Here is a 27670-nt window from a genome sequence, read left to right on the forward strand (position 1 = left end):
TAACATTTTACAAACAATAAATTTATTTCCAAATCCTGAACTGTAACCAAATTACAATTCCCTAATTCCCTCTAGGTCTACTTTGATGCTTTACACAAGGATTAAAAAAGACATGGTCACGGCCAAGTCATCTATACACCAAGCATCCCAGGATGGTTCATTTCGACCCAATGGGTCTGGAGCCATCTTGTTGCTCTGGTAGCATCTCAGCTGCTCTGTGGGCCAGAGAGCAGCCACAGCCCCTTCCAAGAGCCTGCACCTACTTCCTCTGTAGCAGAGTCTGGTCCCATCAGGAGCTTCCCCAAGGGCCATGAGCAGATGTACACAGATAGATGAAAGTATGCTGATGAAGGGGCTTTGTTCAGAGGCTCGGGGCACTCCAGCCAGAGGGCTCACAACTCAACACCTGGCTCCCATCTCCTCCCAGGGACAGCCTCAACTCATAGCCCAAAGCGGGCTGGGGTGCGGCGAGGCGTCATGGGTTCCCCTTGCTCCTTCCGACCTGGAGTGTAGATCTTCGTAGACCTGGAGCCACAGGAAGAACGGTTAGGAAATACTTGCTCCTCACTCCAACCCAGGAAGCAGAGTAGGGTGGGTAGCCTGAGGCCGTGATCTTATCCTTAAACACATTTCCACTCCCTCTTCCTTCCCCATTTTTGGTTGGGAGCAGCGTAATAAAATAAAGGAAGCTCCGCATTCTAATATCCACTAGAATACTGTAATGTTTTCAGCAGCACCTTCATACCCTCTAGGCCAGCTATGGAGGCAGTATTCCCCCACCCCACCAGACATACTTCCTTTTCCGTACAGGAGACACAGCCAAGGCTCTCTTCTCCCCTCTCCACTGTGGTTTCCAAACTCTTAGCTTGTCAGTGAAGCTGAAAAACCTACCCCCCATTCCCCTCAGGCCCTGGACACAACATGACAAACAATGGCCAGGGGCTGCAGATGTCTGAACCCCTTTAAGCAGTGCCTGGCTCTCCTCCCAGTATTCCACATATTATCACCTTGTGCTACCCACTCCCCCTAGACATGCAACTTCTCTTAAGCACAACCCCACACCTGGCCTTGAACACATACCCCACCAGGGTTACTCAATAGCATGGTCTCTGGCAACCTCCTAGAGCCGCACCATCCCAGCCAGGATCCTGAGGCTAATGTTCACCTGACACTGCCTAGGGGGCTACGCTTTTCCTGCTCCTGCCGTCGGGCTCGCAGCTGCTCCTCGGCCAGCGCCATCTCCTCCTCCATGGCAGAGGCTTCCTCTTTGGCCCGGCGGCGGTTTTCCTAGAGAAGGGTAGGATTGCTGGGTGAGTTCAGCTCTCAGAAGCAGGCCCACAGGGCTTCCTGCCTCAGCACCCAGGTCACCTCTTCTTTTGAGGCCAAGGCCTGCTTTTTGCATTGATTCAGGATCAAAACTGGAAGATTCGGTCCTGAGTCATACCTCTGCACGCCACTCAATTCGGTAAATCCTGCCATTTATTTTTTACTTCACAGCTGTGCTAGGGACTAGAAAATAGGGAAGATGTAGCATATTCCCATCTGGCTGGAAAGGACAGACATGAGGCAGATGTATATGGACCCAGCTGTGGGTAGAACTAGCTTGGTTTGGGAGGAAAACAAAGCGAAAACCCAGCAACACCGTGCAATTCCAAATAGATCTGAGCAAGGATCATTAATGACCATTCTAACCTTGAATAGTTGGAGCAGGAGATAAAGTGTATATGGAGGAGCCAAGAAGATACACTGGGACACTGACCAATATTTGCATCCTTAAAAGTGGGACCACCAGACTTTATGGGCCTCCTAATGGTATCGAACAGGAAGTTCACAGCATCACACATATGCATCCTTGCTGAAACTAATGAACCTGAATCTGATCAAACCTTTAGCTCAATTACTAGTTTACAGAAAGTACATGGGATAGAAGTATAAGTTAACAACTAAAGAAGCAATCGGCCAACTACAGAATATGGAATATTCTACAGGACAAATGATTTAGTTTCTCCAATAAATCAGTATCATTAGAGAAAGGGTAGGACAAGAGCCTGTTCTAGAATAAAAGATGTTATACATAACAACCAAATGCAAGGTCTGGATCCTAATTCAAGCAAACCAATCATAAAAAGTTACCTATAAAATAAATGGAGGTGGGCCATGGTGGCTCAGCAGGCAGAGTTCTCACCTGCCATGCTAGAGACCTGGGTTTGATTCCCAGTGCCTGCCCATGCGAAAAATAATAATAATAATAAAAATTTTAAAAAAGGGAAAATCTGAGAATAGGAGACTTAGGTAGTATTAAGGAATATGTTTTGTGATAATAGCATGGAGGTTGTGCTAATAAAAGGTAATTCCTTTTACTTAGAGACACACACTCAAGTATTTATAAGTGAAATAATATGATGCATGTTTTAAAATAAAAAAAATGTGGGTGTGTAGAAAGAGGTGGCAATAAGCTAAACAAAACTGACAGGAAGTTAATTAGTTACAGAGGCTAGGTGATGAATTTATATTGTTTTCTCCACTTTTATGTATATTTGGACTTTGCAATAGTAATAAGTTCAAAAAAAAAAAAAAAAACCTGGCAGACCAAGTCGGGGAGGGAATCAATGAATCCAGCCTAGCTAGCTCCCAGCTTTTGCATTTGGAGAGAAGGATGAGGACGGGTCAGATGGTGGCTATCTGCAGTGCCAGATGGAGCAGACCACTGATCCCAAAGGCACACAGAACCCCACAGGGAAAGTGTAGGTGCCTCACCTGCCGCGACTTGCCTGCCTGCTTCACACTGTAGAACATTGGGCCCAGCTCTGCCAGCCACTCTCCATCCACGGCGGTCACACACTGCATGTACTCCTGCATGCATAAGGGCACAGAAGCAGCAGTCAAGGGAGAACCAGTGATTGGGCCAACCCTCCTCAGAGAGGTTCCACAATTAGGAGCTATGTGGGAAGGGTCCCTACTCCCTAACTCCAGTCCTGTGAGACTGGAACAGGCAAGGAAACACCCCAGATTCTGAACTTTCAATCCTTTCTCCCATCTAAATTCCTCCACCTTGAGATTTTTTAAATGCCCCCTAACAGCCAAGAGAAAAGGCTAGCCCCTCAGAACAACCTTCTACTGACATCAGAAGGGGTTGCTCATCCCAGGCAGTAAGCAGATAATAACCCTGCTAGCACAGGGTTCTTTACCTTAGAGGCTAAATCTGTATAAAGCTTCCCCAAATCCCCAAATGAGTATCAGTCTCAAACTCCCCTCAAAGCAAGGAATGCGGCCTCAAGTCTCCCAAGCTAAAAGCTCTACCAGAAGACAGTGAAGGGTTACAAAAGCCTGAGCCAGAAAGAGGTCCTATGTCCTGCAAGCAGGCCTGGAAAAGCCTCACCTTGGTGGTCATGACCAATTCGTGATACACTATGTAGTCCGGGGTGTAGCCCATTCCAAAGAGGGAGCTGGTGGGGTGAAGGTGGCAAGGCATCCCTGTCCGGACGTTCACATACTCCCCAATCCCCTAGACAGGGAACACAACAGGCAGCCATGTCAGAAAAATGCTGCTCATTGGGCAGCTATCCCCTCCCATAAAACTGCCTCAACAAAGGCCTTGGGGGGAAGCCCAGATCTGCAGAATTGTGTATGAAAAGGAAGAACTTCCCCTTCATTCACGTATCAGACCAGAGGGATCATACCTCCTCCTGGCATCCTTGGGCTCACCTTGAGCTTGGCAGCCTGGTGGAAATAAGCAGCACAGATACACTTCCTGACTATGTCCCAGTCAGTGCCACACGAGGCCAGGCTCATCCGCTGCTGCACCATAATGTCCTTAAGCTGAGCCCGCACCTCCCGGACCTAGAGTAGGAAACAGGGTGGTAAGGATGGAGCCCCCTTTCCACTCACCTCCCGCCCCTGCCCAGACATCCTGCTCACTAGGCTACAGCCCCCACCTTCCGCATGGCCTTCGCATGGATGAAATGATCGTTACACCAGATAGTGGAGTAATTGTTGTTTTTCCACTGCAGGTAGACATTAAGGTAAGTCAAATGATCACTCTCAGGGACAGCAAACTTCTCCCGGATTTGATCACTCTCCTCCTCTCGGCCCTAGGAAGGAAAAAAATGGATCTTTACTCTAGCACAGAGGAGGTCCAGACCAATAAGAATATCCCAGAGGGTCTCACACTATCATCTATCCACACACAGAACTTCGAACACTTTTATATATTGCCCCAATGATATAAGGGAAATGAAAATAATGTATAATAAAATATTTATTCTAAAACGTTAGGGCTCAGGCATAACGATACTAGAAAATAAAAAGTGCTCTTGGAATTATATTATTCAGCAATTCCCAGGAATTCTTACATATACATCCAGAAGTGTTGAAAACAGATGTTCAAACAAAAATTTATACACACATGTTCACAGCAGCATTATTCACAATAGCCAAAAGGTGAAAACAATCCAAAGAATTATCAACAGATGAGTGAAAAAGAAGAATATGGTACATCAAATAACAACAGTATTATTTAGTCATACAGAGGAATGAATACCGGCTACAGAGAAAACAGGCTGCAACATGGAGGAATCTCAAAAACATGGTGCTAACTGAAAGAAGCCAGACACAAAAAGACAAATATTTCATTATTCTATTTATAGGGAATGTCCAGAAAAGGCAAATACACAAAGACAGAAAACAGATTAGAGGCTGAAGGGAAGGAAGATTGGGGGTGATTGCTAATGGCTAATGGGTTTCTTTTTGGAGTGATAGAGAAGCCCCGGAATGAGACAGTGGTGATGGCTGCACAATATTGTGAATGCATTTAATGCCACTGAATCATACAACTTACAATAGTAAATTTTATCTGGGGATTGAATCATGTTCCCACAAAAGGAAAGGGACATTTGGGTCCCAACCCCTGGCCCTAGGTGTGAATCCATTTGTAAATAGGACCTCTGAAGATGTTATCAGTTAAGATGTGCCCAAGCTGAATGAGGGTGGACCTTAATATGATACGGCTGCCTTATAAGCAAAGGAAACTGAACATGGAAGAAGCCACAGGGAACAGCCAGAAACTGAAAAAAGAATACAGTAGAGAAAGGAGAAGACACCACTACGTGCATTGCCATGGGATAGAAAAGCCAAGGATCCCCAAAGATTGCTGGCCGCCAGAAGATACTGACCCCAGGGGAAGCAAGCTTTCTATTCTAGCCTCTGAACCATAAGCCAACAAATTCCTGTTTTAAGCCAACCCACTGAATACTTGTTTTAGCAGCTAAGAACTAATACCCGTATTTTACCACGACTGGAAAAAAAAAAAGTTAAAACCTCTTGCATGTTTCCAAAACACTCCCTAGAGGGCATTACCACCCAAGACAAGAACCACTGCTGCAGGCCCATCCTTACCTCTACCCCAACCTGCTTAAAAGAAAACAGAAAACTCACTCTTTGAAAACTGTGATTCCTGCCCCTCCTTTCCATTTTAATAATATAAAAACTAACCCCCTCTCTAGTCTTTCCCTAAGGCAAAATTCCACCTGGGGCACTTAGAAAGGGAGAAAAACTAGAGACTGTCCACCACCTTGGGCCTGTAGAAAATGGCCGGGACGGAGAGCATGGAGACAATAAGCAGGATCTCTGAGCTGCAGCCCATGTCACAGGACACAATGAGCATCTTAGACAGGGCTGGATCCAGTGGGAACTCGACCATCAGCCGCCCAGTAGAGGTCAGACCACCTAGAAGAGATGAGCAGATTCAGATACTGCATGGGAACAGTGTGGGAAACACAAGGAAAGCCCTAGTGCTGGAGCCACTGCTGGGCTTCCTGAATGTCACCTGTGTTGTCCAAGGCTCCAAGGATCCAGAGCTGGTACATGGAGTTGAGCATGTTGTCCTCTGGGGGCGGGTCCATGAAGTGGAACTGCAGCAGGTCCTGCACCCCCAGGGACTTGAGCAGCAGCACCACATTGGCCAGATTGGTCCTCTGGATCTCGGGCACTGTGGTGGTCAGGAGCTCGTTCTTGTAGGCACTCTGGGTGTAGAGCCTGCCAGGGAGAGACCCAAATTCTGCTGCACCTACTGCCAAGTACCTGCCCTGCCAAGCCTCTTAAGCAAGCCCGGCTGCCTACACCAGGATCACCGTGGCTGAAGAGCAACACTATTTCAGATTCCACAATATGCCAACCCAGGACAGTGGGCACGGTGGAAATGCTGTGGATGGGGAGGAGAATTTCTCATTTCTTCCCCCCATCTCCCACTTTCCTTTTTAGTTACAAATTTCAACCCATTCAAATCTCAGTTCTGCCAATTCAATTCTTCTGCTGGAGCCTCATACATGCTTACTTCATTCTGGGAACCAATGAACCTAGGAACTAGAATGATGGCTGGGTTTTATTTTCTTCTTTGTATTCCGTATTTCCTGAGTTTCTATAATGAATACTTTATTTTTAAAAATCAGAACAACAAAAGAAAGAAAAGAATGGAAGAACTGAAAAAGAATCAATGCTGTCATCTGTTCAGATTTATACTCTAAAGGGAAGCATGTTGAAATTATTGGTCTTCCACTGCAGGATCATTCAACATAGGGCTGCCTAAGATTCACTGCCTGTTCAGACCTCAAAGCTACCTGGAAAAGTTATTTCTCCTACTTAGTAGCATACAACAAAGGTGGACAAGTGGTAGCCCACCACTGACCCCCAGGCACCAGGGCTACCACACACACAGACCCAGCTCCATACTCAGCAATCCCAGCAATGCCCCCGAGAGCAGGCTGACTCACAGCTCCTACCTGAAACACTGACCTGGGCCCGTCCTGCCAGCTCGCCCTGACCTCTGGTTGGCATTGGCCTGGCTGATGGGGTAGATTTGCAGAGCATCCATGCCAATCCTGGGGTTGAAAACCTAAGAGGATGCAGGCAGCAAAAAGCTGATTAAGAACAGACTGAGGGGGAAAGGGAGGCAGCCCTGAGGCAAAAAAAAGATAAATGCTGGTTGTAACACATCACAGCAGGAAGTGTTTTAGTCACACAGGCCAGTCATCCTTTTAGAGCCAGGAACCTCAAGAAATTCCCTCATGAACACCTAAAGAAGTGTCCTCATAAATGCCAGCTCTGTGATCTCTATTGAGTTATTTAAATTATTAAATGAATAAAGCACATGGCAATATAAGCATATAATAAACGTTAGCCTACTAAACAACACAGCAATACTCCCATGTGCACCCCTCATTCCCGGGCGATAACCTAGGATCTGACTTTCCAACCCTAAGGTGAGTTAGCTTTGGGTGAAGATTCAGGGTCCCACTTCCTGTGTCTTCTCTTACCTTTAATTTGCAATAACCAGAATCGATAACAAACATAATGCCGTCAACAGTCAGAGATGTCTCAGCAATGTTGGTGGCAACGATACACTTTCGAACACCATCGGGAGCCTACGGCAGAATGGCATGTGCAGGGAGGGAAGGCTGTTAGTCCCTCAGATTAGAAAAAACTCCAAAAGCAGGGAGAGAACCCAACTCCTGCCCCACCCCCTGCCAGAAAAGTAACATCCTTTCTGCTTCTCCCTGGGAGGCTGGGTAAGAGGCAGTCTTTCTTGCCCTCCTTTGGGGGGAAAGGGAGGAAGACACAAAGACAGGACCCAGGACCAAGGTTCTTGCTGTTGCACCTTTTGGAAGATTTTGGCCTGGAGGTCAGAAGGCAGCTGGGAGTAGATGGGCAGCACGGCCAGGGCAGGAGCATTCTCCAGTTCCTCCAGATGTTCCACAATCTGATCTGAGGTCACCTGAAAGCATAGAGTAGAGCTGTCAGACACCAGAACCCCAAACTCTGGTCCAAAGGATATACTCACTCAGCATGGCAGTGACCAGGCACACACCTCAATGTCCTCCTGACCGGGCATGAAGATGAGGATGTCCCCTGGGGCCCCTGACAGGTGTACCTGCAAGGACTGCTTCACAGCAGCCTCCACATAATCCTCCTGTGGGGTCTGAAACACAAGCAAGGTCACACCCATCAAAGAGGGATGTGTCTCAGAAATACAGGCCAGGCATCCTTCTGGGGACCCAGCAGCCAGCTGTTGGTCTAAGGCTAGAGCTGCTAACTTCCCAGGCTGCCACACCTATGCATGGGGGGACACTGACTGTACAGACCCTGAAAGAAGTCCCAGTGCTTCCCTGAGGCTCATACTTCAGCTCCAAAGAAACAAAAATACGAAACCTCTCCACAGCACAACTTCTTGTCCTCCTGTGTCTGGAGCTGTGGGCTGCCCATCTGCCCCACAACTCTCCCCAACTCAGTACCCTACCCCACACTCTCAGAAAGGCTTCTCATCAAAGGTCAGATCCAGTTCAAAAAATGGAAACCTTGCTCAGTACCTTGCTGAAGAGAATATCAACAGGGAAGGTACGACCAGGGATGTGGAAGATGGGAACATTTCCAAAGAAGGCAGCAAATTTCTCTGCATCCATGGTGGCTGATGTGACGATGAGTTTCAGATCTGAGCGCCGAGCTACTACCTAAGAGAAGAAGTCAGTGGCTTCCCTGTAAGTTTGGGACTCCAAGCTTCCTCCCGCAAGACTCTTTAGCAATACTCCCAAATAAAACAGAAATCAAAGCTGATGGCCTGGCCTATTAGATTGATAACAGCGCTGAAGACTGAACAGATGGAGCCACAGCCAAAAGAGCACCATGAGTGACTCAGCTGATCAAGAACAAAGTAAATCTGGCAACCCGGAGGCCTCAGGGGAAACCCAACCCTGTCAGAAACCCCTTCATCTTCCCCAAACAAGACCCAGCCATTGGGAGCTCCTTGGCCATTAACTACTGGGGCACAGAGGGACCAGATCCACAGTCCTCACCTCCCGGAGCAGCCCAAAGAGCACGTCAGTGTTGAGCGAGCGCTCGTGGGCTTCGTCCATGATGATGGCACTGTAGTGATCCAGGTCAGCTTCCCGCAGAGACTCTCGGAGGAGGATCCCATCAGTCATGTACTTGATCAGGGTGTTTTCTGAAGTGCAGTCTTCGAAGCGGATGGCATAACCCACCTGGAAGGTCAGAGAGCTGGCTCAGAAGCTGTGTCCACCAGATCGCCACTAGCACACCTGTGCTAAGGTCCAGGATTAGCAGCTCATATATTCCAGCACCAATGGATGAAGTTTTCAGGGAATTAATTACACGGCCCACCTCTCATGCTCACTCACCTCCTCACCAAGGCTTCCACCCATCTCCTCACTGACTCTCTTGGCCACAGACATGGCAGCCACCCGCCGTGGCTGTGTGCACCCAATCATCCCATAGTCAGTGTAGCCATCTTCATGTAAATATTGGGTCAACTGAGTGGTCTTACCACTCCCTGTCTCCCCAACCACAATCACAATGCTATTATCTCTGCAAGGAAGAGAAGAAAAAGGGCTCATTAGTGCAAGAACAAATCCAAGCCTCTGAGAAGACTGCTGTCTCCTCTTCGCATGTAACTATCCAAAGACCAAGCTTGCTTAAAGTAAAGGATTTCACTGAGAAAATAGCCTCATGTTGAGATACCATCTGAAATGTCTAGAACATGGTGAGCTTTAAACAACTGCACTAAAGGAAAATTATATAGTCTTGCTCACATTATGTGATCTAACCCAGGGCACTCAGGTCAGAGAAAAATATAGAGAGATTTCCCTTCCCCATGAGATGGAGTACACAAAAGAAAAAGTGCTACCCAGTAAACATGGGAGACGAGGAGACACCTGACTCCATCCTGGGATTCCTAGGCCTAGGGAGAAATTACCTGATAATAGTGAGAAGTTCCTGTTGCACTGCAAAGATCGGCAGGTACTGCCTCTGCTCCAGAATTGACTTCTTTTTTGCAAATTCACTGCTAGCTTCGCTCTTTTTCTTCATGTGATCCGCAAACTTCTGCTCTGTCCTGAAAATACACAATAGCCTAAGTTCCCTGAACAACTGCCTACCATTTCCCTTCCTGATTGAGTTATTGCCCTTCTTCTTATACCCAGGAAGGAAAAATATTTCTACAAGGACCAATAAATCTGAGACACCACAGCTGCCAGGTAATTGGAGATGTTTCTCCTCTTCTCGGACCTAAGGGACTGGAACTGCTGTCTAAAAATTCATCATCCACAGTATATTCTATATCCCAGGGTCAAACAGAGCTAAGTATGGATCAAAGGAGTCACAGGTTCTCAAATGGGCAAATCTTCTGATCTAATAAGAGTCTGACCAGAAGAGCAGATATCACCAGGTTATTAACTTGTTCAGAACATCCTCGGGCGATTTCAACACAACTCTAAAATGGCGAAAAGAGCATCCCTGTGCTTCTCAGGAATTATGGTTGCAACTCATTCCTATTTAGGTCAACCAAACTTCCTCCCTACTCTTGGCCAGACAGCACAGCCTATAAATCTACATTTTCAAAGAAGTATGAAAACACTCAAATATCTGAAACATGTACCCAGAAATGCTATGTAATTTTCCCTACTACATAGCAAAAACATGGCAGTGCAGTGCTAAGCTAGTCTACACCCCCAATGATGGCTTCTACACAGCCCTTTTCCTTGCCAGACCTACCTCCAGCTCTATCAAACTTCCTATTTCTGATTTCACCCAGTCACTCTTAGTCATACCTAAAAATTAATTCCTAGGGATTAAATTAACTAGAGACAAAACACAGGCAGATCAACATAGACGATTTCTCCTTTGAGACATTTCATCTGCTTAAACATCACTATGAGCAGAGAAGTTGCAACCCAATTTACTAGCTAGGTGATCTCAAACGGAAACAATAATAGTTCTTATCTGATAGGACTGTCGAGAGAATTCAATGAGTGAATATCTGTGAGGCGTTCCACACTGCCTGGCACAGAGGTGGTCTCCTCACAGTAGGGGCAGTGGTGACAGTAGGATTAATACCAAGGAAAAGCTGAAGACAGTAAAAGAGAGAGACCAGGAAGAAGGGATCTGAAAAGCCCAGAAGATTCAGAGGGAAACCTACCATTTTCTTATTCACAAGCCATGAATTCTATCCATTCTCCTGCAACTGTGCTTATGAGTCCCCTATCTTCAAGGAAAGCCTATTGCTGGCACTGGCCTTGCTCCTACCTGTAATCCACTTTCCCATCTTCTGTCAGTGCTTTATCTGGCTCCTCCTCTTTTTTGACACCCATTATATCGCCCAGTTTGGTCCCAGCCAGTTCCCAGTGTTTGTGCTGAGCCTATAAAAGGCAACAAAAGTTAATCAGCTCCATCCTGTAACACAAATGTGATCAATGAAAAAATCAATCCCATCTAACAACAGGCTTTTTTAAGAAGGAGGCATAGTGCCATAAGGCAAGAGTGACACTGAGCCATGCATTCCAATTCTCATGTCTCAGGCTCCCAAACCATCAGGTCCTGCGGCTGCCTTAACTAAGACCTCAATGGTGTCCTCCTAAATCTGCTTCTTGCTCCCTTAAGCATCCCTTAACTTCCGACAGGAATCATATCTGGGAGTTACAAGGTTTTAAAAAAGAAGGAAAATATGCATAGATCTTCCAGCCCCAAGTGACAAGAAACCAACCTTTTTACGTTCCTTTTGCTCCCTGTGCTTCCGCACTGTTTGACTGCCTTTTCGAGCAATAATGGCCAAGTCAGAAGTGGCATCCTTAACTGGAATTACAGGTTCTGGCTGCGGGAGATTGAGGGAAAAGAGAAATTTCCATTGATCATTAAAATAATCAAGCAGATCCATTTCATAATAGCCCTACTAAATGAAAGAGGTCACTACCTTACATAGTGAGAGGGAGCTATTCTTTCCATTTCTTTCTTTCTCCTTCTTTCTGGTCATTTTGAGCTTCCTTCTCTCTGGCCACAATGGAACTCACCTGCTTTGTGAAGACAATGCGCCCATCCAGGAAGGGAGGCACCAAATTGTGCACCATTAGGTGCACCTTGGCTGCGTTATCCTCCTCAAAGTCTTCATCCACCTCTAGCCGGTGAACCACCCCACTGGTAAGCATACGGTTAGTCTCCCAGCGCTCATTATCCTGTGCAGACACAACAGGAACCACACTCAGGAACGACAAATGAAAGGTCGTCCTGACAGATGACAGGCAAGTCCTGACAGGCCATGGCAGCCACAGAGATGTCACAGCCTTCTCTACCCTGTAGCTCCTTAAAGAGTTGCTGATCCCAAAATACCAACAGTAATTTATGCCAAGAAGTGGAACTTTACATCACAGTCGGAACCTGCAGATAGACATACAAACGGTGACAGTCCCTAACCCCACTTATTAAGTCCTAACATTAATATCAGAGATGCAAAGAATACAGACCACAGTGCCAGGGCCCACTGTATTAATTCCTGCCACCCCTCAGGAAAGTAACGTAAAACAGAGAAGGCTGAATGCCCACACCTCCTCTACCTCTCCCCACATGGCCTCTCGGCAATGGGGAGACATTCTCTGCTTTGATGGGAACCACTGCTTCTTCCACATGCCTCCAACTCCAGCTCTGAATCCACTCCAACTAGTAGGCGACCCTACCTCATTGATCTGTCTCCTCTGAGCAGAAATGCGCTTCTGCTTTTGTTTATGCAAATGCTGTTCTCGCCTCCTCACATAGTCCTCGGAAGAGTAAGCCAGAGGGTTGTGGAACTCGTCATATCCCTCATCCATCATGTACCAGTCCCGGTCAGCTTGCTGCAGGGCATGAGACAAAGAGAAAAAAACAAAGGACAGACTGAGTTGATGCACGAGACATGGCCAGAAGGGGAAGAGAGGTTTGGTAGAAGTCACCAGTGCTATGGAGCAACTGTTTTGGGGATAGAGGGGAGGTCTCCTGCTTCAATGGAAGCCATCAAAAGAATGCTGGTGTCACCACCTGACTTGAAACAGCAGTCCATCAGGCTGGCGCTTTTTAGATTTACCACATGGTGGCAGCAACACAGGAAAAGAAAAGTTAAACCCACTTAATTTCATTAGAGAAGTTTGCCTTAGTGGAGTCTGTGCCTGGGAAAAGAGCACACTGTTTCTCTGCCCCTTGTCAGACCTCATTAGCTCTGAATCCACTGAGGCCAGTGCTGATGACCCTCATCAAAATCAAGTTCCACTGGAGTGTCAGCCATGGCCTATGTCTAAGCCTTCCTTCCACCCTCTTACTCAACCCCTCAAAGGTGTAAAGCCTTTACCCTCTGGTCATCTTCCCATTGCTGCCGCTCCTCTTCTGTGTCAAATGAAATTCCTTCTTCACCATCCTCACGCCTTCCTAAAGAAAAGTATGTAGCAGGTCAGCCCACATGATCCCAGCTCTCCCCAGGGACCAAGAAGAGACCTGTAAAGCCATACAACTTGACAAGCACAGCATTTGCTCAGCCTCACCAGGATCAGTGATCCTGATTTCCTGCCTCCTTCTCCCACAACAAGTTACCTCGGCCCCTGGACAGACGTGGGGTAGACCCCAGGTGTCTTCTATCATCTGCCCACTCATTGTATTTGTAGGATGGGGTTGGCAAAGGTGTGTCATCTGAATACTTGCTCCTCACAGACCTGGGAAATGGTATAGCCAGCATCACTAACCAGTCACTAGGCTGAGACATTCTCCCCCAGCCACCATCTACTCTCCAGCCCAGTTTCCTCTGCCTTCATCACACCCATCCTTTGCTATCCATTCAGAGAAACTGGGCTGTTGTGCCCAGAAAATCACCTATCTCGATCTCGAGTGGAAGTCCGGTGGCTACGCTCTGAGTCTCGGTAGGAAGGCGTAGGGGAGGGCGATTCCCACTGTGAGCGCCTTGAGCTGCCACAGCCACTGTCCTCTTCCTCCCAGGTAGACCTTGAAGGGGTTGCTGCATCTGGACCACAAAAGATACATCCACAGGAAACATCTAATTTAACCAAGACATGCTTCTAGAACAATCAGCCAAAAGTCAATTCCCCAAATTATTTATTTTATTATTTATAAATCTTGAATCCTATTTGTAATGGATAGTACAGTTTGACAGTTTTAACAGATTTCTAAATATTAATAGAAGAGTTTTCATTCTATGGTCATAATGACATTTTGAGGAATGTTCAATTTATCTCTGCAAATATATCCCTCCGGAATAGATAATTATTTTTATTAAATTCATCTCCAGTCCCTAGGTCATCACTCTTTCTGCCATTTGGGAATCTGGTCACTCAGCAAACTGGCCTGAAGGAAGCACATCCTTCTCAACAGAGAGGTCTTGGTGCCCATTGGACCCAGAATCAAGCATTTCAAGAGGTTCATGGGAAAACTGAGCATTTTAACTCACTGCCCACAGCAATCCCACTGAGAATAGGATTTGCTCACTCTACCTTTTATATACTTGGATCCCCACAATCCACCATCTGCAAATAGCTCATCCTACCTTTGGGTCGATGTCGTGGGCTCTCTGGCTCGTTTCTTCTGCTGCTGCGCTCTGACCCTGCATCTCGCTCTGATCTGCTGCTGTGCCTACTTCTATCCCGCTCATCTGTGAAGAGTCACATGCAGTGTTCAGAAAACATGCATCCCGCCCTAACTCACATCCTAAAGAAAGGGCAGGCCATCCCACTCACTCACAGGTACAACCTGCACTGTCTAATGCGATCCATGGGTTCCTGAAACTCACATATTCCCATTCTTTCAAGGGGAAAAAATAGTTACTGGCTAGAAAGTTTCAAACTCACAGTAACAGTTTTTTCCTGCAAGAATTCAAAAAAAGAATAGTTACAAGTCTATACTGAATTAGTTTTTAATCGTTACAAGTTTATAAGTTACATCTTTAATAGTTACAAGTTTACAACTTAAACAATACTGAACAAAGCCAGAGTTGGATTTTACGTCTAGCTTTGCTCCTGAGCAAGGTTCTCTCTCTTCGTATTATCCATTATCACCTTTATCACCAGTTTTTATAATAAAATAACAACTACATGCTCAAGTAAAGCAGGTACGTTGCCAGCAACAACTCTTTTTCTTAAACTGCCTGCTATAGCCGATCCTGACTGGCTCAAAACCAATCAGGCTGGTGTCATGCAAATAGGGCTTCCTAATTACCAGGTGTCATGAAAAGTCCAACAAAAAAAAGGCTGACACATTTACTGAATGTTCACTGGGCAAAAGGAATTAAGCTGGACAGTTTACCTCTGTCTCTCTTGCGGTCATAGTCTCGATCCCGTGATTTCTCTTTCTTCCGATCCTTGTCTTCTTTGGAAGAGGCATAGACACCATGTTCCCGCCGCTCCCGCTCTCTCTGCCGACTGCGTTCCCAAAACTCTTCACTCACGCCACCAGGATGGGATGGCGTCTCCACTCGGGCAGAACGATAATGCCTGAAACAGGGAGGGTAACTGGTAAAGGGACATTCTACAGGAGAGAAATTTTGCCCCAAAAGAAATTCTTGGCTATGCCAAACAAGTGACCTGTCCTATTTCACTTCATCTTCCTGGTACAACAGGCTTATATACAGCAGCAACTCAAAATATTTCTAACCTCCATCCTCTACTCTTTAGTCACCTTTGAAAGGTCCCCAGAAATATGAAGAAAATACCAGTTCCTACCTAATCTCACATTACAAAATCATAATAAAATCTGAAAGTTTAAATGTCCAACAAGAAAACAGAGATACATACTGATTGTTATTTTCCAGTCTCCATTTTCATTCCCTCTAGGTTAACCCATCATAAAGCCTTTACCTGTCTTTTCGGCTACTTCGGCCAGCCTGGTCACTGCCCTCCTCCTCAGCATCCCTCTGTTCATCCTTGCTCTCTTCCCAGTCCTTGTAGGAAGAAATTCTAGACTTCTTCTTGTCCTCCCCATCATCCTTCTCCTCTCGCTCTCTCCGTTTCAGGGAGGCCAACAAGTCTAGTCCCAGCAATGAAGGGCGGGGAGCTGGGGCCTTGAAGACATGCTGTTCACTAGCCGCACTTTTAGTCTTGCAGATAAGACCTCCAACCTGAGAGTCCAGATCAGTCCCTTCCAGTCGATGGATCGTGGGATCCTCACTGGTATCCTCCATTACAGACTCTGGGGGTTGTCTGCAAGGAAGACATATTATTTGTTCTGAGAAATAAAAGGGGAAAAGGCTTGGTTCTTCCATATTGCAGAATAACTATAGGTAATATAGGTTATTTAGGGAGTTAACAATGACCACACCCCACTCCCAGACCAAGATTTCTTTAGCTACCTCTTGCCAAGATTTAGTCACTTAGTCCCACCCCAACACACACCAAAAATAGATACCCCAACGATAAACCAAGATCCAAGAGAGTATCAGACAGGCAAGAACAAACTTCATAAAGAGACTCTTACTAGAGCATAACGGTATCTTTAAAGGCAGTGAAGGAGAAATACCGCCAGATTTGAAATCAGAAAACCTAAATTAGAAGAGTCCATGCCCTTGACCCTTTCTACCTGCATGACTGTAAGCAAATAAATAACTTAATCTTTGATTATCCATAGTTTCTATATCTGTAAAACAGAAATAATTTTTGCTTTATCTAATGCGTGGAATTATTGTGAAGATCAAACAAGAAAGTATATGTAAGAGATCTCCATAATCATAAAGAGTTACATGAATGTAGTTGTTACATTATTTTATTTACCATACTCCTAGATATTAATTGGTTCCCTCACAAATTTTTTACACGTGTCTTCTGTGTTCTTCTAACCCTCCTTCCCTTTAAACTGCAGATAAAACAGAGTACAGATATTGGGGTATGAGGCTATCAACCATTTCATCAACGTTCTAGGACATTTTTTGGACCAGCTGTATTTTAGAGAAACAGATTACCACCTAACAGTCAAAACCTGTACAATAACAATACATGTTCACCAAAAACATTGATAAGAAACACTAAGTTAGGAAATGGGTTTCTGAAAAGTATTTTCTTTAAGTGATTGTGAGACTTTCTGTCCCTCAATAATAACAAATTTCTCTTTACCTCTCACTACACAGACCCACTTGTAAATGTACACCTGTTATGACTGCTTGAACAAGCCTGTCATTCCAACAAGTCAGTAAAACACTGGAACTGTGGAGGCACAGGGTGCTACCAGAACCCAAAATTTTTGCCAAGCTCTAACAAACAAGAACAGCCCTATAACACAACACTGCCAACACACTGGGCACATGATATGGAGTCAGACACAAGAGCTGCATTGTGAAAAATGCCATCAGAACAGAAAGGGGATCTACATATCTGTACACATGTGAGGAGATCCAAACAGGAAAGTAGAGCAATACAGGCTCAACTCAGCCACAGTCTGAACTAGGAAACATAACCATAGAATGTTAGTCTGCAAATGAGAGACTAGCATTTTGCCAGTGCCAAGCAAAATAAATGCTCATTCATTCATGAATGAATGAATTTAAACGTATCACAGGAGAACAGAAAGCCATATATTTCTAGAGACAGCAAGCAAGGTTACCAGCAGCAAAGACAAAGTGTCTGACAGCGAGGAATTAACTAGCTGCTGAGAACAAATAATCAAGGACCTAGATTTTGGAGCACCGACGGCAAAGAAGCCACAAAAGGTACAAGAAAAACAGTGACGAAACTGGATTTACTAATTCAACGTTTATTCATTGCGCCGATGAATATCACTGAGCTAGTGATTATTTGAGTCAATCACTGTTCTAGTCAATAGGGATAGAACAGAACAAAACAGGCAAAAAATCCCCTCCTTCTTGGAGCTGACATTTTAGCAGAGATCACCCACCAGATCGCCTGGGTAAGAGACCACTCTTTGGGAGAAGAGGGAACACAAGGAACCCTACTCGGCCTGGTACTCTGGGAGTAGGCTATGCGAAAGCCTAAGGAAGGGTGCAGGGCAACGACGGGCAGCATCCCAGGACTTCGGTGAGAGTGCAACATCGCTGAGGTGAGTAAAGCAAGTTGGGTGACAGTGGCGGAAAGAGAAACTTTCTAAGCTAGAGCCCGGACCTAGGCAAAGGACCGATATTCGCCACCTGGAGCCGCCGGTAACTGGCAAGGACAGGTCAGAAAGGAAGAAGGGACACTCACCGCACGAGCACAACTCTCAGGGCCCTTCTGTCGCAGATTCTGGGGCGCTGGCAACGCCACCCTTCCTCAGGCGACCTCAGAGAGCCAAAATCCGCACCTTGAACGCGGCCATCCTTGTCCCATGATACCTAGCGTGGACCCTCTAGGTGCCCGAAGATACCATAGAGAGCAGGCCGGAAAACGCCGGTTCCTGGATCCAAGACAGGAACCGAACACGTCCAGGGTCTCAAGGCTAAAGTGACCTCTCCTAGAGCGCTAATAAAAGCACTTCCGGGCCCACCTCGCGAGCCAATCACGCTTAGCCTAAGAGGCGAGACCCCGCCTCTAGGCTGAGGGTGTTGGGGCGGGGGTGGAGAGGGAAAGTCACATTTAGTAAGGGCGGAAGTGGCTCTAGGTTTCCGGTCACTCTGGGCAGTGACTAGAATAACCTCTCCTGCGTTTTGGGCCTTCCGGACCAGCTGCCGCGGGTTCGTCTGCAGTACCCGTGGGTTTTCTTTTTACGCTTCCTCCCCGCCAGGGTGGTCCCCAGTATTGGTAGGCATCAGTCCCTGAGGGTTTTCTTGTATTTGAGTCGCTGCCCGGCTTGGGGCCGAAAAAAGGGACGCCACCCGCATCTCGGCTCTTTCTAGAAAGGGTGGCGTTTGTGACAACCCTGAAGTGGAAGAGAGGAAGGTGACTTGTACAGGCAAAGTAGGTATGGCCATGGTCGTCCCTGGCAGGTGTCTTCTCCTATCAGGAGTAGCTCAACCATAGACGTTTAAAAAATAGTGTTTTGGATCTTTTTCTCCTGATACATGTTTATTGTGGAATATTTGGAAAATACAGAGGCACCCCCCGAAGTACATGAAAGTCACCCATCTGTCCACACGCAGAGATCACCACTGATGATGTATAGAGGTATTTATTTCCAGTTGTTTTTCCATGTATATAATGTAATAGTCTACGTTATATATAGTAGTTATATACTGTATACACATACTATATACATGTAGTTATATACATATATAACTTAACTACATTATAGTTAGGTTTTATATAAAATTGGGATCACGCTTTATAAACTGTTTTCTAACTTTTTTCTTTGGCAATATAGAGAATTTTTCAGTTTCTAAATGTTCATCTTTAACTATATTTAGCGGCTTTGTGATAGCACATTGCAGGACTGTATTATCATTTATCCTACCAATCCCCAATTGATGGCCATTTCCAGGTGTTCACCTTATAAATGCAATGAATATCCTTTGTACATAAATCTTTATGTCTGGTTATTTCCTAAGAATTAATTAATTTCTTAGGAAATGGAAAAAAGTACTTCAGCTTTCATTTCAGAAAGGTTTTGCCTTTCTACATTCCAGCAGGGATTATAAATGCCTGTCCCTGCACCCACAAAATGTTTCTCAAAAATGAATTTTTTTCCAAGAGTAAAAGTAGGAGAACTGCATAGAAATTTAGTGGCCTGGATCTAGTCTTTATTCTAGTAGCTAAACATGTAACTATAAGCAAACTAGTCTGAAAATTGAGAGGGATAGATTACGTCCTTTCACCTCAGTATTTTGTTTATTTAATGGTGGTTTTCACATACGCTCTTGATTGTTTGCCAGTTTCTATGTGCACCTATGTGCTGGTTTGAAATGATTTATGTACCCTAGAAAAGCCATGTTTTAATCCCAATCCCATTTTGTAAAAGCAGCCATTTCTTCTAATCCCTATTCAGTATTGTATGTTTGAAACTGTAATTAGAACATCTCCCTGGAGATATGACTTAGGGAGTCACATCTTGATGTGATCTTGATGTGATTTAATCAAGAGTGGTTGTTAAGATGGAATAGGTGGAGGGGTGTCTTCACCCATTTGGGTGGTAAGGTATTCACCAAGAATCTTTAAACCAGGAATAATGATAATACAAATGTCCATTAATCAAGGACTGAATTGAAAATTTTGGTACATACATTAAATAGTATGTGGTTGTGACAAAGAATGAGGGAGTTTTCTATGTAGAGATAGGGGAAGGTTTTTATAGGTAAGGTAAAAAATGCAAAGAGCCTAAGAGTGGGTGTGAAGGTTAGGTTTACATGTCAACTTGGCAAGATGATAGTGTGGGGCTGTTGGGTTAAGCAGGCACTGGCCTGATTAATGTGAGGACATTTCGTGGACTTAATTCATTACTAAGTTGATTGCATTTATGGCTGATTATATCTACAATCAACTGAGGAGACTGACTTCAACAAAGTGAGATATCTCATCCAATCAATTGAAGCCTTTAAAAGAAATAATGATTTCAGTAGTTAGAGAATTTACATCTTTCCTTCAGCCAGCCAGCTTCTCCAGGATAATTCATCAGAGTCTCCTTCTTCTGGGGAATTCATCAAACACATTTGTTGAAATTCCTAGCTTACAGCCTATTCTATGGAATTTGGGCTTATGCATTTCCATGGTCAATTGAACAAGTTTTATAAGAATTTCATAATATTTACAGATAGCTCCTGTCAGTTCTGTTTCGTTAGAGAACTCTGACTTGCATAATGAGTAGTGTGTGCACTAGCCATCCTCCATTTGTCCCTCTATATCCAGTCCTCCTTCTCTAGACTTCTCTGTGATCTGGGAGGCTGGCATGCCTCCCCAACTCTCCTGCCCTCTAGTTCCAGTTGGAGTCAGCCAATGGGAGCCCTAGCAGGACACTGTACAGAGGGAAGAGAGTGACTACATCTCCTTAATGCAAGCTGACATCCTATACAGTGGCCCTCTCCATTCAGTTCTCTTCACTACCTGGTATTGGTAATTATCCCTCCCATGGCCTCTGCAGGCCTAGGAGTAGGGAGAGTGCCCTGCTATTACTAGCCCCAGAGTACTGCACTGTATCTTGTTGTTTACTTAAACTCTCTTCAGATGATCAAATTTGGAGGTAGAAGCCATCTGTTTTCTTCTGGAACACTGACTCTAACAAATAGGCTAACTTTGGGGTAAAAAAAGGGAGAAAAATAGGAATACATATTTTTATTTTCTTACGAATGTATAACAAAACTCTGGAGGATACATGAGAAACTAATGCGAGTAGTTACGTGGTGTGAGGGGAAGAAACAGTTCAATGGAACTAGGCACAGGAGACCTTTCTATATTGTTTCATTTTAAACTATGTGAATATATTACCTACCAAAAAAACTAAACTAATTTTAGTTTCATGTACTTAATCTAAACTGTCTTTAAACACTGTGATTTAATTTCAGAATTAACAGTGAAGATTTGTATTTGGATTATTTCAAGATGAGCTTCTTATTGCCCAAGCTGACTAGCAAAAAAGAAGTAGACCAGGCAATAAAAAGTACTGCAGAGAAGGTATTGGTTCTCAGGTTTGGGAGAGATGAGGATCCTGTCTGCCTGCAACTAGACGATATTGTAAGTAAATTTTTTAAATAAATGGTTTTAATTAAAAATCCATGCATTCTCACTTCAGCATCTACAAAGTGCATGAATGGAGCAGGCAGGGCCCAGGGCTATGACTGTTCATTCACTAGCACACTTTCACAAAGAGTTGACCATGGGCTTGACCCTGAACTGAGGTGAACCCCCAAATCTGTGATCGTGCTGAATCTGTCCTGGCTGTCCTTTGCCATCAGCTGCTGTCAAAGTTTGGTTTTACTGGCCAGGCAGTGGAAGAACAGAAAACACTATTATCAAGCATCTATGAACATTATCTTATTCAGTCTCACAACAATGGAGTTATTTTAGCCCAATTTTCTGCATGGAAGAAACTACCACCAGGCAGGTCAAGTAGCTTCCCACAGGCACAAACCACTAAAGTGCAGAGCTGGGATTTGAACTTAGTTTTCTCTGGCTGCAGATAAGTTTTTGTAGTGTGCTGCCTCCAGTATGTGCCTGGTGAAGATCTCTGATTTCATGACACAGGCTCGTGCTCTGATGAGTAGGGAGGGAGAGTATGGGACACATTAGGTTTATTCTTGTCACCATTTATCATAGAGAGAGCCTTCATCCTGGACTAAGACTTCTTCCCACCATTTCTGTTGCTCTCATCAACAATGTGGCCTGAATATTAAAATCCTCATTACTTTGATTAAAAATAAGCATATGATATGTTAACCTGGTAACAACAGAGACCAACTGAGAGGAAGAGGGAATAGCATACAAGTCAGGGACACAGACTCTGAACACAGGGTGCCTGAGTTCAAATCCCAGGCCTACTGCATCCTGACTGTGTGACCTTGGGGGAGGTGTTTACCTCTTGTGCTTTACTGTCCTCGTCTACAAAATGGGGAGTATAATAGTGCATATCTCATAGGAATGCTGTAAGGATTAAATGAATTAACAAATGTAAAGTACTTAGAACAGTGAACCCAAAGTTGTGCCATGTAAATATTTGCTATTATTATAATTATCATTTCTGAGGGGATTAGAAGGAAAGAGATTTTGGAGACTTTAGTATCTGTTGTACATATTTCTGAGTTGTTTTGATTTTTTTCAAGTGAATACGGATTATTTTTATAAAAACAGTCAGAAATGGGAAAATAAATAAATGGAAGGAGGAGATATATTCATATAGTTTTACCCAGAGCCCTCTCATAACCTTGTCAGCAGTTATTCAGACTCTGAATGTAAGGCTACACTCTGTCTAGTGTAGCACAGTGTGTATCCCAAAAGGACTAGACTCTTTCCAGGAATTTTTTTCAAATAAAACTTCCTATTCTAGTAAAAAGCTTCAAAGAAGAAACATTAGCTATCTCACATATTGTAACCTACATCTCTGTCTGCATTCACAGCTTTCCAAGACCTCTCCTGACTTGAGTAAAATGGCAACTATATACCTGGTAGATGTGGACCAAACTCCAGTTTATACACAGTATTTTGACATTAGTTATATTCCATCTACTGTATTTTTTTTCAATGGGCAGCATATGAAAGTGGATTATGGGTAAGTTACGTTGACATGCATTTATTACAATCCTAAAAGTCTCCTTCAGGCAGTTTCAGTAACTCGTGCAGGTGGCATTGGCTCTGAATCTTGAATTGGTTCTCTTTCCTCAATTGATGTACTGTAATTTTTCTTGCTAAAGTTCCATGCAAAATGAGAGTTTTGGGCATCATTTGCAAATTTTCATCTATTTAAGTGTAAAAGAATAGTACAGGTTATGAAGCACCATTCTTGAAAGAAAGAAAAAAATAAAAAATGTATATTATGATATTTACATGTTGTGGCTGGAAAGGTTAGCAAATATAGACTCCATAAGGCACACTGCAAGCTGGCAACTCCACTGAAGGTTTTCAGTAAATTCTTCAGGAGAAGCTGGCTGGCTGAAGAAGAGAAGAAAATTCTTTCTTCTAACAGCTGAAATCATTAGTTCTCTTTTTTGTTTGTTTTGGATATTTTTGGTTTTTTTTCTTTTGGCATGGACAGGCACCGGGAATCAAACCCGAATCTCTGGTATGGCAGGCGAGAATTCTGCCATTGAGCCACCATTGTACCGCCAATCAGTTCTCCTTTTAAGGCTTACGGTAGATTCAATGAGACATCTCTCATTGCTAAAGGCAGTGTCCTTTGGTTATTAAAGATATAATCAGCCATAGATGTAATCGACTGACTGATTATTTAAATCCACAAAATAACCTCACGGTGTCATTGAGGCCAGTGTTTGCTTGACCAAACAATTGGACACCATAATCTTGCCAAGTTTGACATATGAACTTAATCATCACAGAAATATAGAATAGTTTTTTTTAATTTTTTATTAGGAATTTAATTGTTTTAATGTGATTTTTCTTAAACTTTTGGGACTACTGGAAGTTTGCATTTATAAGATAAGTATTCCTTCCAGCTAACTAAGACATGCTTCACTTTCTTGTTAAGTCACTGTCTTTTGCCACTCAGAAGAATTTTGAAGTCATATTTCTTCAACAAAACCTGTGAAGGATAAGTAACACGAAGTCCTCTTTAATGCCTTCCACTCCATCCAGTCAGCATCCTGATATATCAGTATTGATTATTGAATGTACAGATATACCTCGTTTTATTACACTTTGCTTTATTGCATCTCACAGACTTTGCATTTTTTACAAATCGTCAGTTTGTGGCAACCCTGTATTGAAGAAGTCTGTTGGCGCCATTTTTCCAACAGCTTGTGCTCACTTCATGTTTCTGTGTCACATTTTGGTAATTCCTTCAATATTTCAAACTTTTTCATTATTATTATATCTGTTATGGTGATCTGTGATCATTTATCTTTGATATTACTATTGTAATTGTTTTGGGGAGCCACAAACCACCCCCATATGAGATAGTGAACATAAGCAATAAAGGCTGTGTGTTCTCACTGCTCCAATGACTGGCCGTTCCCCTGTCTCTCTCCCTCTCTTTGGGCCTCCCTGTTCCCTGAGACACAACAATATTGAAATTAGGCTTATTAATAATGTTACAATGGCCTCTAAGTGTTTAAGTGAAAGGAAGAGTCATACACATCTCTCACTTAACCGAAAGCTAGAAATGATTAAGCTTAGTGAGGAAGGCATGTCAAAAGATGAGATAGACTGAAAGCTAGACCTTTTGCACCAGTTAGCCTTTGCATCCTTTGAATGCAAAGGAAATTAAAAGCACTACCCCAGAGAATACACAAATGATAAAAAAGGGAAACAGCCTTATTGCTGATGTGGTGAATGTTTTAATAGTCTGGATAGAAGATGAAACCAGCCAAAAGATTCCTTTCAGTCAAATCCTAATCCAGAATAAGGCCCTAACTCTCTTCAATTCTATGAAGACAGAGAGGTGAAGAAGCTGCAGAAGAAAACTCTGAAGCTTGCACAGGTTGGTTTATGAGGTTTAAAGAAATAAGCTATCTTTCCTTAAAAGAAGGTGCACGGTGAAGCAGCAAATTCTGATGTAGAAGCTGCAACAAGTTGTCCAGAAGATCTAGCTAAGATCATTGATGAAGGTGGCTACACTAAACAACAGATTTTCAATGTAGATAAAACAGCCTTGTATTGGAAGAAGATGCCACCTAGGACTTTCTTAGCTAGGAGGAGAAGTCATTTTCTGGCTTTAAAGCTTCAAAGGACAGGCTGATTCGTTTGTAGGGTCTAAGATAGCTGGTGACTTTAAGTTGAAGTCAATGCTCATTTACCATTCCAAAAATCCTAGGGCCCTTAAAAATTATACTAAATCTTCTCTGCACGTGCTCTATAAATGGAACAACAAAGCCTAGATGATAGCACATCTGTTTATAATATGGTTTACTGAATGCAATACATAGTTAGGAAGATGTCTCCAATAACTTGAATAAAAGTAGTTCATAATCGCCACTCAATAAATATAAGTTAAATTAAATTTGATTATTGTAAATTATGTGTCATTATAACATGGGGATTACACAGAGATATCCTAGAGGGAGCTCAGGGAAGCTCAGGAGAACTGATTGTATGCATTTTTCCTAACTTTGTGTTCAGTGACATCAGCCATGACAAGAGTCTTTACACCATGGAAAGTAGCAAAACTATAAATGGCTGATTCTTCCAGAGAATCCAATGTTAACATTTATCAACACAACACTGGATAAAATCTGTATAAATGTGAATTTTGAATTTTATGTACTTCTGAAACTAAATAAACCTTAATATATCATATCAATGTAGATTAAAATAATGTTCTGATATGCTAAAAAAAAAAAAAGTGTAAGGGACCGTTATTAGTTGAATGCACTTTGCACAGTGCCAAACCAGAAAAAAACAGCAACAACAAACAAACCATGCCCATGCCAACACTCAGTGAATTGTACTTGATAATGATTTAAGAAGCAACTAAATAGATCTTAGAAGCAGAAGCTTTGCCCAGAACAGAGCTTTCATCCTATCCCGGTGGCTCCCGGCATTAGTGCCTGATATATTCCAATTGGGCCCAATAATCACAAATAGAAAAATCATCACTGGGCTTTATGTTTAAAGTCTTCCTGTCAAGAAGAAAATAGCAAAGCTACTACCCTTTTGTTTATCATGAAAGTCATCAGCAAATAATTATTCAAAGTTCTGAAAAGGTTGTTTGTCTTTTCTGATGTCTAGGTCTCCAGATCACACCAAGTTTGTGGGAAGTTTCAAAACCAAGCAAGACTTCATAGATTTGATTGAAGTAATCTATCGAGGAGCAATGAGGGGAAAACTTATTGTCCAAAGTCCTATTGATCCCAAGAATATTCCCAAATATGACCTTCTCTATCAAGACATTTAGTACATAACTGCTGTCAAAGTTGAAGAGACAGGCACATCTTGAAACAGTACCAGAATCCAGCAGTGCTATTTTTCTCAAGTTCTTAGAAATGTATTGAGTGCTCCAGCAGAGAAGAGGTTTGACATAGATAAAACACCCGCCCTGAGTAGAAGACTGACAGTCTGGGTACCCTTCAGTTCCACTCCCTGCAAACCTCCGAGCAGCCAAGTTGATAGTGTGACATTTCCCCAGAGCAGTTTTTTAAATTTCTTTGTATTATGCTTTTCTTTACTCCTTGAGATAATACAGAATCCTCCAAAACATTAGCTAGTACAGTTTGATTTAATCATGTTTATTTGATACACACTTAAAATGGGAAGTCAGTTCCCATAAAAGCAAACATACTTTCTACCCTAGCTGCATGCACACGTGTGTGCGTGCACACACACACACACACACGTCTGTTGCCCATTCCTGCACTCATATATTCCTGCTTTGCTATTTCAGTCCTTATTTCCCTAGTTTCTCTTGGAATAAATAATTCTCTACTGATAGCAAGCTCATGTGTTTTATTTTGGAGCCTTTCTGGCTCAGACTTTTAAAACATTGTCCTGGTTTACTCATTTTACTAGGTTTTATGTTATTAAATTGCCCAAAAACTTGAGAACTTTAAACCTTCACCATCTAGCATCCAACTCGAGCCAAGCAAAAACTCAACCACTCTTCCGTAAGTAGGGTAGTTGGGTACTCTCTGGGTACTCTCCCCAGAGAGACAGTCCTAGGACAGAAAGTCAGTCCTAAGGCAGAAAATTGTATTTCAAGGGCTTCAGACCAAAAAGAGACGTCAGAATTATTCAAACTGTCCTTATTTGCCTGTTTTAATGAAGAATTTTTAAGAAAGTATGAAGAATTCTTGTTCTAGCACAACATGCTGTTACTTGGACAAATTACTGCTCCTCTCAGAACCTCACAAGGGTTACTGGTACTGACCTTACAGGAAGAGAGAATGAATGCAGAGCCTGAGTGCAGTGGATCAAGCAATTTGCAACCTACTTGACAGCTATCGACCCTCTTGATGGCAGAAGTCCAGTTCTGTTCAGGGCGGCACTATCACTGCAAGTCCATTCCTTTACCAGGTGCCTCCTTTCCCCACCTCTCCTGCACTGTGGGGTGGCCAGGAGACCTGGTTCTGGCTAACAGCATAGGGGGAAGACTGCTGGGTGCTTTCGTGTCCTTCCTGATAAAAGGAGAGAGCCACTTACAGGAATAAAACAAAACTCTTTCTACTATCTCTGCGTTTTTCTCCTTCATTTTCTGCTTCTGATTATAATCGTGATGTGTGAAGTTGCAGCAGACATCTTAGGTCCATGAGGCAACTGACCTCGGGATAAAAAGCAGTGTGCTGAGTAAGACAAAAAAAGAGCTTGGGTACACAGTGAGCATAGAGGTGCTGAGTGAACTCTAGACCCACCTTCCT

At 43.6% G+C, this 27670-nt stretch overlaps 2 protein-coding genes across 9 annotated transcripts; one reads left to right on the forward strand and one right to left on the reverse strand.

The window, feature by feature from the left end:
* On the reverse strand, positions 1–18308 carry DHX38 (DEAH-box helicase 38). Of its 2 annotated transcripts, XM_077132898.1 has the most exons (28): positions 17994–18308; positions 15663–16004; positions 15112–15299; positions 14658–14672; positions 14357–14461; positions 13669–13816; positions 13393–13511; positions 13154–13230; positions 12510–12665; positions 11850–12011; positions 11546–11653; positions 11089–11201; positions 9761–9898; positions 9186–9372; positions 8844–9029; positions 8361–8501; positions 7862–7972; positions 7652–7768; positions 7311–7418; positions 6777–6889; positions 5825–6033; positions 5570–5724; positions 3936–4091; positions 3706–3840; positions 3380–3505; positions 2758–2853; positions 1166–1287; positions 1–525 (listed from the first exon to the last, which is right to left on the reverse strand). In XM_077132898.1, exons 2-28 carry the CDS (start codon positions 15983–15985, stop codon positions 441–443), a joined length of 3699 nt encoding a protein of 1232 aa, XP_076989013.1. In that variant the 5' UTR covers positions 15986–16004; positions 17994–18308; the 3' UTR covers positions 1–440. The 2 variants fall into 2 exon arrangements, with proteins under 2 accessions (XP_076989013.1, XP_076989014.1); XM_077132899.1 differs by lacking the exon at positions 14658–14672 and having other exon boundaries at positions 17994–18307.
* Positions 18162–27482, forward strand: TXNL4B (thioredoxin like 4B). Of its 7 annotated transcripts, none has more exons than XM_077132902.1 (5): positions 18162–18687; positions 18819–18890; positions 21218–21386; positions 22766–22917; positions 26049–27482. In XM_077132902.1, the coding sequence occupies exons 3-5, from the start codon at positions 21255–21257 to the stop codon at positions 26212–26214; spliced, it is 450 nt and encodes a 149-aa protein (XP_076989017.1). In that variant the 5' UTR covers positions 18162–18687; positions 18819–18890; positions 21218–21254; the 3' UTR covers positions 26215–27482. The 7 variants fall into 7 exon arrangements, with proteins under 7 accessions (XP_076989017.1, XP_076989016.1, XP_076989020.1 ...); XM_077132901.1 differs by having other exon boundaries at positions 18162–18683; XM_077132905.1 differs by having other exon boundaries at positions 18162–18477.
* The last annotated feature ends 188 nt before the right edge of the window (positions 27483–27670 follow it).

The sequence above is a fragment of the Tamandua tetradactyla genome, chromosome 16 (assembly GCF_023851605.1).
Source record: "Tamandua tetradactyla isolate mTamTet1 chromosome 16, mTamTet1.pri, whole genome shotgun sequence".
Lineage (NCBI taxonomy): Eukaryota > Metazoa > Chordata > Mammalia > Pilosa > Myrmecophagidae > Tamandua > Tamandua tetradactyla.

What these genes read in the sequence shown, in the direction of transcription:
- DHX38 (XM_077132898.1), bottom strand. Translation starts at nt 15,985, where the DNA reads ATGGAGGATACCAGTGAGGATCCCACGATCCATCGACTGGAAGGGACT. An exon ending in ACGTCTGTCCAGGGGCCGAG is followed by an intron (nt 13,231 to 13,392) that starts GTAACTTGTTGT and finishes ACTTTTCTTTAG; the next exon opens with GAAGGCGTGAGGATGGTGAA. An exon ending in GGCCCAGGTCAGTGTTTCAG is followed by an intron (nt 6,034 to 6,776) that starts GTAGGAGCTGTG and finishes TCTCCCTGGCAG; the next exon opens with GCTCTACACCCAGAGTGCCT.
- TXNL4B (XM_077132900.1), top strand. Translation starts at nt 21,255, where the DNA reads ATGAGCTTCTTATTGCCCAAGCTGACTAGCAAAAAAGAAGTAGACCAG. An exon ending in GCCTGCAACTAGACGATATT is followed by an intron (nt 21,387 to 22,765) that starts GTAAGTAAATTT and finishes CTGCATTCACAG; the next exon opens with CTTTCCAAGACCTCTCCTGA. An exon ending in CATATGAAAGTGGATTATGG is followed by an intron (nt 22,918 to 26,048) that starts GTAAGTTACGTT and finishes TCTGATGTCTAG; the next exon opens with GTCTCCAGATCACACCAAGT.